This window comes from Melanostigma gelatinosum (assembly GCF_949748355.1).
Source record: "Melanostigma gelatinosum genome assembly, chromosome: 14".
NCBI lineage: Eukaryota > Metazoa > Chordata > Actinopteri > Perciformes > Zoarcidae > Melanostigma > Melanostigma gelatinosum.
In genome coordinates, this window is record NC_136647.1 from 14,614,075 (window position 1) to 14,628,911 (window position 14,837).

At 42.4% G+C, this 14,837-nt stretch overlaps 1 protein-coding gene across 1 annotated transcript; it reads right to left on the reverse strand.

Moving 5' to 3' along the window:
- Positions 1-8,561: 8,561 nt before the first annotated feature.
- Positions 8,562-13,119, reverse strand: LOC306788255 (transgelin-like). Its single transcript, XM_079283696.1, has 5 exons — positions 12,911-13,119; positions 9,719-9,905; positions 9,465-9,636; positions 9,203-9,305; positions 8,562-9,084 (listed from the first exon to the last, which is right to left on the reverse strand). Exons 2-5 carry the CDS (start codon positions 9,896-9,898, stop codon positions 8,937-8,939), a joined length of 603 nt encoding a protein of 200 aa, XP_079139822.1. The 5' UTR covers positions 9,899-9,905; positions 12,911-13,119; the 3' UTR covers positions 8,562-8,936.
- Between the last annotated feature and the right edge of the window lie 1,718 nt (positions 13,120-14,837).

A 14,837-nucleotide genomic window follows, 5' to 3' on the forward strand; every position in this document is an offset into this window, starting at 1 on the left:
ATATATAATAGATCAGTGTATATCTGGAGAGTTATTTTCCACAAACCACACACACTGCTGATCACCACTTTGTCCTTGTGCCGCCTCAAATCATCACCGAACTAAATGTTCATCTGAAACCTGACGTCGGTGTCGGCTGCATGCATGTTTTAAGACGAGCCTCCTCTTCGCTGTACTAAACGAGTGAACAAGAAGTCAAAAAAATCACCTATTCACACACATATTCATTAGCGATGTTGAATCTACATACGTCTTCCAAACACTCCCTGACCCTGCTGCTCATCCCAGCTCGTGTATTTACATTCTACTCTGTGTCCAGATGAAGTTACTGTGACTTTTCATTTGAACACATATCAAACCTTTGTTTTGCCAAACTAAGACCTGCCAGCTTTTCACATTCTGCTCCGAACAGCCTCTTGACTGTCACCTGGGTATCTGTTGAAGGACTTTGTTAAATAGAAGGAAAAAAACATGCCAGTGACGTTGTGTGTACACTGTCTTTTAGTAGTAATGCACTTACTAAAGCACTTGATTTTATTTTTCACAACATAAAACAATAGAGACTTCAGCTCCAGTGCTCCTGCTTTCACCTCACCCCGCTGACAACACAAGTCTTTCCTCATGAATATACAGATTGATTTGAGACTTTTCTTTCTGCGCCTGTATCTCACACTAATACTCCCACTTTGATAGCGCAGGCTGTCTCTCCCTCTCCCTTCTAAATACGTGACTATACAGTATTTTCTCACATCTTTATTCCGTCTCGCACCTCTTTTTGTTTTGTCCTCTCCCTGTTGTGTTTGTTGTCGACTCTCACCCCGACATCTCTTATGTGGTGTAGTTCCTGAATATTTTTCTGGAATAAAAAGTAGCCACACGGTTAAGCTACTGAAGCCGGCTGAACTGAACACTTGTCATGCCAAATGCTGAAAAAAGGCAAACACAGGTGGTGTAAAGCAAAGCGTTGGTCTGTGAGCTGCTACTGTGGCGCAGTCATTTCTTCTGTTCAAACCGTGGGCCGAGAGTCTCTCGTCGAGCAGCGACGTTCTCCGACGTTGCTGCTGTCTTAAGCTCTGCACGTTTGCGTGCTGTGTATATAAATGGTGTATGTATGTGTGCCTTAAGTGTCGACGGGGACGGTTGTCTGTCTACAGTGTGTCTGGTACTGGATGGTGTCAGTTGGGACGTGTGAGTGTGGAGAAGTGACCCCCGGCTGTATATAAGACGTGTGAAGCTGGAGGGGAATGATGTTTGAAGGGAGGGGTGGGGGGGGTTGAGATTGTGGGAGTGTGTGTTTAGTGCGATACAGCATTTGCACTGTTTTGGCTCGTTGTCACGTTATTGAGGTAAAGCATTCCAATAAAAAAACAAAACAAAGAAGAATCGAAACAAGTATTGGGAGTGTTTATTTTTGTTTCTTCTAATTCTGCTCATTATCAAAATCTGTTACAAATGTGTGCTGAGGTTCTGAAATCATGATTTGCAGCACCGTGCGTTACACTCTCACCAGCAGAGGGAACCGTTTTATCAACAACTGCGAGGACGCGCCGAGCAGGCCTCACTGCTGGATCCACTGCTGGATCCACGCCTCTTCTCTCTCAGCCAGTTTCCTGACTGCCTAATTAGTTTGCCTTCACCGAGTGCATCGCTCTCATGTAATAATTCACCAACCGAAGTCAGAGACTTGTTTTAAAAAAAAAAACGCCCTCATTAAATATGTAGTGAGGCGTGCCGGAGCGTATGTGATTGTTGGCGAGTTGTATAATACCCAGTTAATAATTGCCTCACTTTTCATGTTGCTCTCATTCATTTTAAGTGTGACCCAAAAATGTCCCAGCGTAGCAGAAATAGTCGTTCCATCTGGAGGCCCCGTACACCGCAGGCTGCCGACGGAGTGTGAAGTTCGTTGCACTGTTAACTGTTAAAAGTCTTATAACTGGCCATGTTGAATATGGATTCATCCATGGCATGCTACGTCTATCACCACGCAGCTTGAATGGGAAATGATCATTTTCTAATCCCAACAGGCATCGACATTGACAGACGTGTCAACGGCAAGTTGGGAACACCCTGATACAATCTATATCTGGCCCTGTGTGTTGTTCCACACTATTGCCCTGTTCAAATATTTGGCTTTTGTTCAGTGCTAACAAGCTTTAGGGCATGTGAAGAGCAATATAGACACACGTTCTCACCTATCACTTAATGCGAGACAAATGCTTAATCCTAGAGGACAAAAACAGTGCTGCACACAGTACGGGTGATGTCCTCTGTGGAAATATCTTCCACTGAACTTTACTTAAAAATAAGTGGCTTTGTGGCCTGAATTTCACTCATGGCGTGTAGACTGTTTTTGATCTCCGTGAGACACATTCTATGTGTGATTTCTCTCAGATGTCATGAGTTCATAAATGATGATCGGTGAACCATGTGGGTTTTCGTGGTCAAAAGTTGAAACAAGTCCACATGTTTTCGCTTCACAATCAGATTCTGTAATTTCAGAGGAAATGAAATACAGAAGTTGTTGTCATCATAGACGCAGAAGTTTAGGAACCCCCCCCCCCCCCCCCCCATGAAAATGTGCCATTTTTATGCTTAGTAGCAGAGCAATTATTTTACATCTTAGTCGCCGAGAGACTGTGGGATTTTTATTAGATGCTGTAAAAATGCTTCTGCCTGATGTTTAGTAACCAGGCGAGGGCCCTCATGAGCACAGTGTGACGTAGTAAAGTACACGAGGGGTTGTGGAGGTTTGTTATATTATATGTTTAGTGATTTGATTTTAATAAATACAGTATGATGGCGTGAAACAAGGAAATCATTGTAATTCGATAAAGATGGACATGACAATGAAACATGAGCATGTGAAGCAGCCTCTTATTCAGAATAATTCAGTTTCTATTTGAGTTTATCTATGACTACAATGCCCTTTAAAAAAAAAAACTTGTGTCGGAGGCAGCCGTGATTGGCTGATCAAAGTAAAATGTGGGTTTCTGGCACCAAGGCAGGTGAACTTTGAGGATTCAAGTGAATATTTATAGTATATATTGAGCTTTTAACTTGTCACGCTGAGTCAACAGCTTTGTCCTCCTCTGGTGGCGTTTTGAATGGCAGGTTCAGATCTCAATATTTGGCCTCAAACCAAAAGTTTCGAGGGGAAACACCTGCTTCCTGACTCGGATTACCCGCCATTTACACCCGATACCGGCTGTGACCGACCCCTCTCACCCTTTCATCATTCAATGCAGCCGCAGACAGAGCCAACGACACATGTAGGTCGCACCACTGCACCTTCCCCTGTGGTTCCCCCATCAACATTATTCATGCCCATGAGTCATTCACACACACACATATTCAGTCTGAATGTTAACCTCGGCCTGGAGGCAATGTTTATCGTATGTGATGTGATGCTTAACCACGAGTACAAACCTGCAGACTCCCGCTAAGTGCCTCTCTATTTCTAAACACAGTTGCTCGTCTCCATCTTGGAAACCGCACTCATGCGTAAGAGGAACTCCACTGCAAATCACACCTCCATGAAACCAGTGGAAGGCAAGTGAGCGGTGATTTTAGTGCAAAAGAAGTCCTTGCCTGCAGACAGAGTTGTTTGCAGACAGAATGTTGTTTGGTTGGTGCCCACCAACCAAACAACATTCTTAAGAAGTGAGCACAGCAAAAGAGGCGTGCATTTAGACTATAAAAGTGATCTGAGGACAGTACGATTTGGAATCTGTTTCGATATGCCAAGTTCGTGTGATGTTGACGAATATGCATTAAAACAATTCCCGCTGGTTGCAACTTCAGTTCGCCGTCTCGTCTCTTCATTTTGCCACAACACACCTCACTGGAATGGTGTAGAATAATTCCAGAAGGTCTTTCTACTCTGTGAACGGGTCATCGAAATTCATTTATACCCATTGATTTTTGTGCTGCACCTCTCCCTAATTGTCTTTGTCCTTAAGCTAATTCAGCAGGTCTCAGGTCAGGCCGTCCTGTATACCTCCCCAGCCTTTCACACACAGGGCAATCACTTCCTGACTGCTGCCTTTCGTGGCGTCACTTATTGACCTCGGACTGACATCACCCTGCTGCAGGCAAACCAAAGCAGGCTAACATTGCGGTTGCTGTCAATTAATGCCTGAATGTTTGCCGTTTCAATGTAGTTCAGAGCGAAATGCTCAGTGAGACATGCTGCCCTTTGGCCTATTCGAGGTCCACAGCCAATCACTGTGTCTTAATCAGGCTGTTTTTCTCATCTCTGTCACTTCTTTTTATTATATTCACACTTCATTTTTAAGGTCTATGTACAAGCATTCTCTCATAACCTCAGGCCTCTTCCTTACATTTCATACAAACCATACAAGCCTACAAGGAAAATTCAGATTGTATTCCCTTCTCATCTATGGGAAGACATCTATTGTAGGACAAGGTTAGTTTTGTCAAAATTAAATAGAGATTGATGTTAAGATGTGTGACAAACAATCTCTGTAATAGAACAATTGGCCTGCTCTTGGTGTAAATCAGGGAAAAGCTCTTTGTGCCTGAAAAGGTTACACGAGTGAGGATGAACTTGTCACGCTCACGCCATAACTCAAGCTTTCCTGGAGTTTTTTCTGGCTTCCAGCTCCACCCCGCTCACACTCCTGCCTGCAATCAGCAATCAGCACACCGGTTGCCAATCAGCTCATCAGCCCTGCAGTGTTTATGCCTCTCCTTCCATTTATGGCCAGATTGTTGTCAGCTCCCCAGTGGTGAGCACCTGACCGCTGCACTGAACAAGTTTGACCGTGCCCTCTAGAACGACACAGCGAAGCATTTTCTGATTTGACGCCATTATCAGCCCTTCGTCACTTGATGTAAACTGGACCACTTGTTCTGTTGTTCGTCCCAGGATTACAGTCTCGCCGGTTATGTTGCTGGCCAAGCCAGAAGCATCGCTGCCAGAGATTGAAGCCAGGTCTCTACAGTAGCGGCGACAGATTCTCTCACCTTTCTCTCAGATGTCTTGATGTCTTCACCAACTGTAGCATTAGTTCTTGTCTATAATCAGACTGATACTGCTTTTCATTTTCTTGAGTCTTGAGATCTGAACCAGGCTACTTTAGTTCACCACGACTGGATCAGATTTGGACCTTCAATTCCACATTATTTTGTATGGTGTCTCAAAAGGCTCAAAAAGTTACGGCGCATACACTGATAAGAGCAGTTTACTTCTCTTGTACCCGTTTTCTTTTTGTAGTTGTGCAACATTGCATCCTTCGTCTTGAGACACGACTGGAAATACATTTTAAGAACATTTTTAAATATACCTTCGGGTGATAATGGAGTCAGCTCTCTACTGAAACATCGATGTGTTGTAAGAACTCGATAGTGGACCCAAAGATGGCGAAAGAGAGTGAGAGGGAGGGGTTCCGAATACGAGAGTGTAACAGGAGTGGGTTAGGCGGGTATTCATGGATCTAAACAGAAAGTCAAATGTGATGTTTGCAAGTCAAGGTGTCCTGTCAATTATTGAGAAACAGTTTTTTGGGCTCCGGGTAGATTTTTTGCTCTCCAGTGGTCAATACAGCGAGGTTGAGCCTTCAGACTGGTAGAACAAGGTGTGTAAACAGCCCCATTCATATTTTTACAGACAGTCTTTGGATTTGAACTGGCATCTCTCCAGTCATTAGGCAACTCCTTCAACCTTGAGGCTCATCGGCGCCCCTGTTATGCCCCCGTATGGCAGCACAGTGCATTCCTCTGCGGTGAGGCCAGTGGTGTGTTGGTGCTTCCACGCTTTGATTAAACCCTGAAGGAATGAAAAATAAAAGCTCCCGTGTCAAAAAGACCAGACGACGCTGTGCTGCTAAAGATTAGCTGCAGACATGTTTTAAACATCCAGACTGTGAGCGATAAAGATCTATAAAAAAAAAAAAAGAACGGAGTGTTTGTTTTAGCTCGTTTGGGGAATATTTCAGATGCGTTTTTTTAGTTTCATTAATTTCAGCTGCCTTCCACAGTGACAGGTCAGCAGTGAAGTATGAGTTTAACATATGCGTTTATGACCTCGACCTCAAAGTCACGTGGTGTCTAGTTTGAGTCGACATAAAACTCACATACACAGTGTTTTACTGAGTAGCTCCACTGCAGCGCTTTAGGAAGTTAAGTGCCTTGCTCAAGGAGTTTTCTTCTCTCAAGTCTCAAATGATCAATTGACGATCAATTCATTCTTAACCATTTCACTTTACCGATTATTCATGTATCATCAACAAGTTGCACTCCCCTACAGTGTGACAAACAATAGTCGATGTAATTCAGGGGGTAAATTATGTATGCTAAAGGTTGTTAGCTTAGTCAGTCAATAAATGATGAATTAACAGTCGTCCATGCAGCAGCGCTCCTGACACAATAAATGAGAAAGGGTTCACGTCAGCTTTTATCTCCCCAGACATGAAAGGTGATGAAACGACGATGTAATGCATTTCAGAAATTTGTTTTGACATCACCATCCTCCAATGACTACAAAGTGCTCAGTGACAGTTAAATGTCAAATATGAATTCAGTTAAGTGATTCTATTTAAATCTGTTTTATTGTCCAATAGTTCTCTGACCTGGCCTGCACTTACAATACAATATGTTTGTGTCTTGACCTCAGCAGCTTGCCATTGATGTTCACAACCAGTAAAAAAGAATCAGAGGTCCATTGTAAAAATGTCTTGCAGGGACACAAAGCTGGTATGTTATAACGGACCAGAAGTGATGAGCAGTGTGGGACTCAAGGATCTCACTGATGCCAAAGCACATGAGTTAGTGTTGAAACAATAAACCCTTTTTGGCAAATAGAATAATCTAAACTGCGGCTGAGAAAAGCAGCCGCTGTCCCACAGAGACTAATGTCCTGCAGCATCATCAACAGCAGGAGGAAGCGTTAGTGCTGAGGACATTACTAACAGGGCATTATCTCGCTCCACCAGAGGCAAATAAGTGCTGTAAAAAGTATTTATGAACTGTTTAATATAAGGGTGACTGCACAGTGATCAAGCATGTAATGAGAAGCTGCTTTCTAATGCTTTTATTGTGAAAATAGATTATACAAACAAACTGAAGAATATGACACCACCACTTGTACAGTAGACCTGGTTACTTCATGCTTTCCATGGTTTTTAAATTTGTTCTGGCTTCTCATGAGTTTACAATATACCAATTTACCCCTCTGTGTAAAACATTATTCCCACAGTTTCATGTTAACAGACGAAGAATGAGAAGGAAGGAAGTCTTTGTCTACCCCCCCTCTGCAATGAACACTCCTTTTTTGGGAATGCTCTCTGATTTCTTAGGTCCTCTGTTCTTTCTTGACCTATTCTCCGTCTGACCCCAGCCATACTAATCTCCTGCGTTGGACTCCACCTGGACATTTCATTTTTTTTAAAGTACCACTTCGTCATAATCGCTCTCTCATCAAACCTAACTATTATTTTTCTGTCTTCTCCTTCCTGCTTTTCTTTTCCATCTCCGACCTTTTTCTGAGACAGTTCATGCTGAACAGCTTCGTCGGTACCCAAGGAAAAACAAAGTATAAACAAAACCTTGGCAGGAGGTAGCGACAGTCCTCTGAATCCCGGTTGTTTCCCTCGTTCCATCCAACCAGGCAAAGCTCGGCCAGGAAAAATCCACCCATCATGTTCTCTCTCCTCCCACATTTGGGAGATTTGTCTTTTCTTTTTATCTGCGTATCTCTACGTGGAGTACAGCTCAGGTTTAAAGCAAGCAAGGCGTAAAGTTTCCTGCAGACTGTGACATGTTTATCGTGGGTTGCTATGCACGTTAGTTATCTCTTTTACTGTTTGCCTGGTGCCACCAGGGTATAAGGAATCACACAGCATCGTGATTTAGAGTGATCAATAGTGTTATCAGTACAGGTGGACAAAGCCTGCTACTTTCATAATCTAGCATTAATCTATTCATCACACAAGAGGCTTAGAACAGTAAATCAAACTATTTCAAAATCACTCAGATGACGTATTAAACGCTCAAAAGAAGGTTCGACATATTGATTATAAATCTAGCTGCAGATTGTGTTACAGAGAAGGTAAAAAACAAAGACAAAGTCCATGTTTTTCTTAAATCATTTTTAAACCAGGCAATTCACCTTCTAAAATAACTTAGTTGACATCGTCAGTGGACGTGTTTTGTTGTAGCCTATTAACTTAAAATGTTGTGCTTAACATAATTGTAAACCACATTGCACTTCTTACCTTCCAGGCTGCTACTTGTCACAAATAAGAATTGAACCTTGCTTGAGATCAGATTATCCATCACTTTTAACAACTAGATCAGTTCTCGTTATCGTTAATTCTTGACTCTTGGGGGGGGGTGCATTCAAGCACGACCCGATGTGCCAGAATTGATATGCCAGCGCAGCAACACCGGCGGATAGTGTCAAAATAAATAATGGATTTAGTCATTTCACCCATTAAAAATGATCAAATGTCAGTTACCGGAGTGTCCTTGAATGCACCAATCGGCTTAGAAATTGCATAGATGAAGCTGTTGAAATAAAGAATAAAACAGACTAAATGTCAAATGCAAGATGATTTTATAATGAACTGAAACCTCTGGATGTTCGGAAGGTAACAAAAAATCTAAAATCTTATGGTTTGCAGTTAGGCACATTTGATTTTTAGGAAGTAGGTTAACACATGTAAAACTGAAATTATCCTTTAAGAAAAAACTATCATTTACAATTTACTATGTCAAATGCTCAGTCAACTTTACACTGTTTAGGTATCTATTGGTGTCGGCCTACTCAACGCGAAGTATGTGCACATGTTCTTGTACATTGGTCCCCGTTTTGGTCCAGTTTAGCCTTGAAAACAGTCAGGTTACACTTCTCATGGTCCTAGTTGGCCTTTCAGAGGGCATGAGAATGAGAGTTTAATCTCTGCGCGGAGTCATCATTTGTTGATGATCTGCCTGGGTAGTCCGTAGCCCGTCATTCCAGCTTGAGATGCTCCTCTGTTTGTGCCCATTTGCAGGCCGATGACATTTTTGCCTTCGGTCAGCTGTTCCTCTGAGAAATCTCTCCTGTTCTCTTGGGCTTTCCTGCACACATACGGGCACACATCTTCTCAGTCCACAATCTCATCCCTCAGCACTGGAATGAAACCTTTGAATGACAAAATCCCCACAGAGAGACAAGTTCAAAACTCCTGAAACTCACCTGTGGAACCAGTTGGGGTCTCCTTTGTAACAACCGTTGTTCTTTGTGACAGCCAAATTACCCAGAGCCATCAGGGTCCTCTGGACAGCGGCCAGGTCCTTGCCTGGAAGACATGAAACAATCTCAGACGAACACACCAAATACAGGGAGGGGGCAGTGACCGGTGCTCCTCGCCACTGAATACAGGTCATTTCCACACTTTCATTCCTGTAAATCTGCAAAACACTTAATTTTGCTGAAATAATACCCGTTCTCGTCTTACCTTCAAAGAGATCTACAGTCTGAAATATGTCAGTTTTGGTGACTCCATAGTTTTCTGCTGCTTTGAGGAACAGGGATATTTGTTCCATCTGCTTAAACACCATGCTGGAGCTCTTAAAGTTCTTTATCGGCGGGTTGGTAGCATACAGGCTGTTGATGAGCTCACTCAGCACCTAGACAAACCAAGCAGATCCCTCTAAATACACTGTACATAGTTGAAACTACAATGCTTACACTTGTGCAAACAACACTCACAACTCCGTTCTTGAGCCAGTTTTGGAATCCGATCTTGGCTGGCTCAGGCCGGCCAACTCCAGGGCCACACTGAGCGACGATCCACTCCACCAACTTTTCCTCCAGTTCTGGGTCGTATTTCTTATCAATCTTACTCTGCACCTCCCGGGACAGACCAAAGGAAGGACCGACGTTTGCCATGCTGAACCTGTTGGAAGGGAAAGATGGTGATGGATAGCTTAGCAAACTTCACTCCCCGGCAGCATATTGTGTTCTTTTCAAGATCGATGTTTGATTGATGACAGAAGGTTCACATTCAAATCCCCGCCCTGCTCACACCCACACTCCTGGCCTGCAGTCAGAACAAACAGCATTAGTCACTCTCTTCCTGATGCGTGCGTGAATGTGTTTCTATTGTGTTAGAACTGTTTTTTGAGAACCTATTAATCTCAAACATTCAGAATAAGGATGTTTATTGGCTGGTCCCCACTTGTTCAAGAGGCTGTTTTATTGTTCAGACGTTTGTTAGGGTTAGAATTAGGTTCGAGACAAATTGAGTTAAATGTGGAAATCAGGCATCTGATGCTTAAAAGTAATAGCTTGAGATTTTGGGAAATACAATTCCTTTGTGTGTTGAAATATAAAGAGACAACCTGGCACTGGTTGGATTAGCTTAGCATAAAGACTGAAAAGAGGTGGAAACAGCTAGCGATCTTCTCATCCACCTTTCCACCAGAAACCGAACTAGCACATTTGCCAAAATGTAAACAACCACAGACTGAAGCTTTATATTTCTATTATCCAAACCTTTATTGAACAAAGACATTTTGTTCCTTGGAAGCTGAAAATGCTGTAGTGTACTGCTAATGTCTTAAAGAATGACAACCCTGCTGTAAGTAATTACGTTTGGCCTGTCTCACTTATTAATACAGTATGAGCTTCCTGTTGGCTTCAGTAAAACATCCCTGCATCCTGTTTGCTTATTCTGCTGTTACTTCCTTCCTCCCTCCCCCGACATGTCCTGCTCAACATAGCAACAACCTTTAAGCAACAAAACCCTCCATCGAGCCTGTTAAAACATGAAAGTATGAGACGTTACCTGTTAACCCGCCAAACCACAGCTCTTGCTTTTACAGTTCTGAATAATCGAGTAGCGCAATAGAGCCATTTCTTTTAACGAGAAAAGCAGATAGCATGTGGAGATGTTGATAGCCGATAGGAAAACCCTCTGCCCTTACTTTTCTTCACTTCCTGCCTCAAGTACGCATACAATATCTAGTATGTGTATATTCTGCAAATAAATGGAAACTGCATTTGTGTTGCCTTTGAACAAGGCTGGAGACATACCATGGTATATTGTCTGCAAGAATCTGGGTTTTGTTTTTGAAACTGGTTCAATAAAAGGACAGAAAGACACACCTATTACATATCCTGTGAAACAGAGGCTTCTCAGTCTTACACAATATGTGACACAGCCCATTCGTGTCAAGCAGATCCAAACTGGAGCCCTTGCTGCCACAGATCACGCTCGTGGCTCTGTTCATTGTCCGAGGTTGCAGCGGTTACATGGGCATGTGGGGGAGAAGCAACTTCCTGTCAGCTAAGTGACTCCTAAACCGGTCTGTCAACAGCAAGGATGAAGGTAATATGTAAACATCCCAAACTCATGAACAACCTCTTTCTCAAAGACAGAGGTTCAATCCGTTTTGTTTGGTGTTTGAATGATTATGTAAACCTGTACACTTTAGAAATAAACTGGTAGTCGGCCTAGTAGTTACTGAGAACATCTTGTAATTAGTCACAGCTACAACACCACACAAACACCATGATGTCAATGAACAGCGACGTGTGCTGCAAAGGTGTCTAAATATGGAAAACAAGTGTCATAAACTGGTTTAAGTCTCATACATGCTGTGGCAAAGAGGGAACGTTTAATTTCAGTACCTCATTAAAACTCATCGAACTGAATGTGTTGCAACAAGATTATTCTGCTTTTGTGACGTAAACCTTTGCTCTGTGTACTGCAGTGCTCAGCATGGGGGGGGGGGATTCTGTAGGGTGACTGTTGATATTGTAAGCTACTCATTGCGATACAAGTTCGCTCGACAACTATATTTAAAAGTCTTCCAGTTTATCATTTGCAAAGCTTTTATTTTTCCAGTATTATGCAAGCCTGAATAAAAAATTAAAACACTGATGTGACACTTTTTTTCTCATAAAATTATTGAGTGAGCTTTTCCATTAATCCTATGCGTTACCTTTATACCGTTTTTAATACCTTGACTGCTACTCTGAGCACTCTGTTTTAGCCCACTGATCCGCTCCCGTGTGTCATCCGAGGGTTAGCCGTCTCATTCAAATGCAACTCCAGTTGTTACTCAACAGTCGCCTCTCACCCCCCACTCAAACTTTTGTATCATAGTAACTTATTACAGGATGTGTCACAACTTTTATTGCAACAGGGCCGCACAAAACAACATCATTGCTACAGAGTCAAATTTAACACCATCTCAACTCAGTGATGTGGAACTCATTCGGCTCAGGAAAAGACTAAAGGTCATTCTGAAACCTTTGTGTGAACACAATGGATTAACTAGGTCACATGATTATTTCGACACAGTCCCAGCTGCTGACACAGACTGTTTATTCAACATTTTGTATTTCTATCTTATCACTGAAGATAGTGAGAACAGCCCAACCACCACCTAAGGTCACTCTTTAAGTTCCCTCGCAGTCGAAAGCACACGCCTGCACATAAAACTTTACCATGGTCCATAAACGTGACGACATATGTGGCAAACACATGCAGACTTTTCCTGCCATATCCTGAACTGGTGTTCAGAGCATATATTACACTAGAAAATGACATTTTTAAGACAGTACTGGCTACATGTTGAAGGCGGAACCACTAAAGCCATGCGGTGTATGATAAGAGTAGTGAGAGCAAAAGGTAGACAAGAAACAGGATTACATAAAACCATAATTTACAGTGTTTAGCCGTTTGTGTATGATCAAACGGGAGCGAAGAGAAGGAGACAGAGTGCGAGGGTGGGGTGTATGTTTACACTTTTTTTGTCATGTTTCCTGCACAGAGTTAGCCACAAGCTTAAAGAAATCTTTTGACCGCCAGCGACAAAGCTAAAAAACTGAGATTGATGAATGAGGCAGAGAGAAAACAAAAAAAAAAAAAAAAAAAAAAAGGAGTTTACTTACTTTGTGTAGTAGCTTTCAGGTGAATACAGGTGGGTTAGGGCTTGTGTTGCTGCTCTTCTTCTTCCTTACAACACAGTGCCGAGTGTACCCTACAAGACTGCCAACAAATACAGTAAACACCCTCGTATGAAATATATGACTTCAACAGAAAGAGAGCGAAAGAGATGCCTTCCTGTCCTCTTATTTCACTCTATGGCCCGCCCCTTTGCTCACTCTTTTTCCCCCAGTCAAACTGTAATTCCTTATTTAGGAGAAGGACAGGAAAGAAAAAGAGAGCATGTGACTGGATAGTTTGGTGTGGTCACTGAAAAGAATTCTCCAAATTTCTCCCTCCACCACTAAAGAACGAGACAGGATCAGGAGGGAGGGAAGAAAAACAAATCGTGGCGAACAGTGCAGTTTGAGGGAGCACAGGAAGGGAGTTACAGTAATTAGAGAGCATGGAAGCACATATGGGAGAATACTTGTTGCCTTAATTCAAACTGGTGAAGTTTGTGTCTGAAAGTGAAACAGGCTGCTGTGGAATGTGAACCTCTTCCTCTCTGTTGAGTTTCATGTCAAGACACATCAATGAGGAAGGAGAGAAGCGGGTTACGACACGTTTAACGGTGTAGGGAAGGACGGACCCAAATGCAGGGAGACAGAGGGTTGAATATCGGTGGTTTAATAGTAAAGAAAATGTTCCAACACAAAATTCACAGAACAGAGGAGTCAGAAAATGGGTGACAAAATTGTCCAAGAAAACAAAACTTCGGAACACGGTAGGGGAGCGCAGCGATGAACAAGGGAACATACCAGGGATGATCAGCAGGACAACAGACCAGGATACACCACAGACAATGAGACAAGGGTTTAAATACACTGGGAGGGTGCAGGTGATGAGACACAGCAGGGTTCAATCAAGGGCGGGGCAGACAATCATTGAGGCGGGAAACAGACAAGGGCAGGAAGTGAAGTGAACACAGGCCACAAGAGGCAGGGAAAGTCTAAATAAAATGGAAGAAACAACTAAACACAACCCAAAACCGTGACAGGTTATATAACACATCACAGCATTTCGTCCTGATATCGTTGAAAATATGAATTCAGACATCTGGAGCTGACTCTTGTCCTTGGGCACAGCTTCAGCTCAGAGGCTGCAGTTGTGCATCCAGGCGGTTTCCAAGACAGCAAGGAGAGACACTCCCTCCGAGGGCTTTGAGATGTAACGATGACGTCAGACGTGATAACACTGTGAGGAGTTGGCAACGTGTGAAGTCATCAACCGAGCCCAACGGTCACGAATATGTGGGTGTTAAGGTACATGTCAGCTATGTTTTGTGTCATTTCAGCTGTACAGGACTAACAGTAACATTCTACCACCAGGACATCTACAGGGTTAATGAATATCACAACCTGAAAGTGGTTTTGTTGCAGTAGAATGTTTCCTCTTTCCTGCACACAAACTGTAACCCCATGTAAATTCAAGAGCAGTCAGCTGACCTTTTTTCACTCAATAATAGTTATTATTATAAATAAATGATATACTGCTTAATCAATCGAGTCAACTTCAAAAGAACAGAAATTGAAGACAACACTGACAAGGACAACACTGAAGTGAAATACACCTCGCCTTAGTTTCTGTGTGGTGGTTTTATTTTAATGGGGCGTGTGGAATTTATGTCGCAATGAAAAACAATTAATTCAGTTCAAGACAAAACACTGAATAGCTATCCTTCGAACATAATGTGTTTAATCTAACTGAGACGCAGTGAATTTATACATAAAAAGTAAATACATATAATAACTTGTATTGTATTTCATACATTATTTTTGTTGATTAATTTTAATCTTTTTTAAATCTTTCATATTTCAGACTTTGCCCTTTTTTGCTTTCATCTGGGTTTTCACCTATTATCACTTCCTTATCCATTCATTTAATATAGGA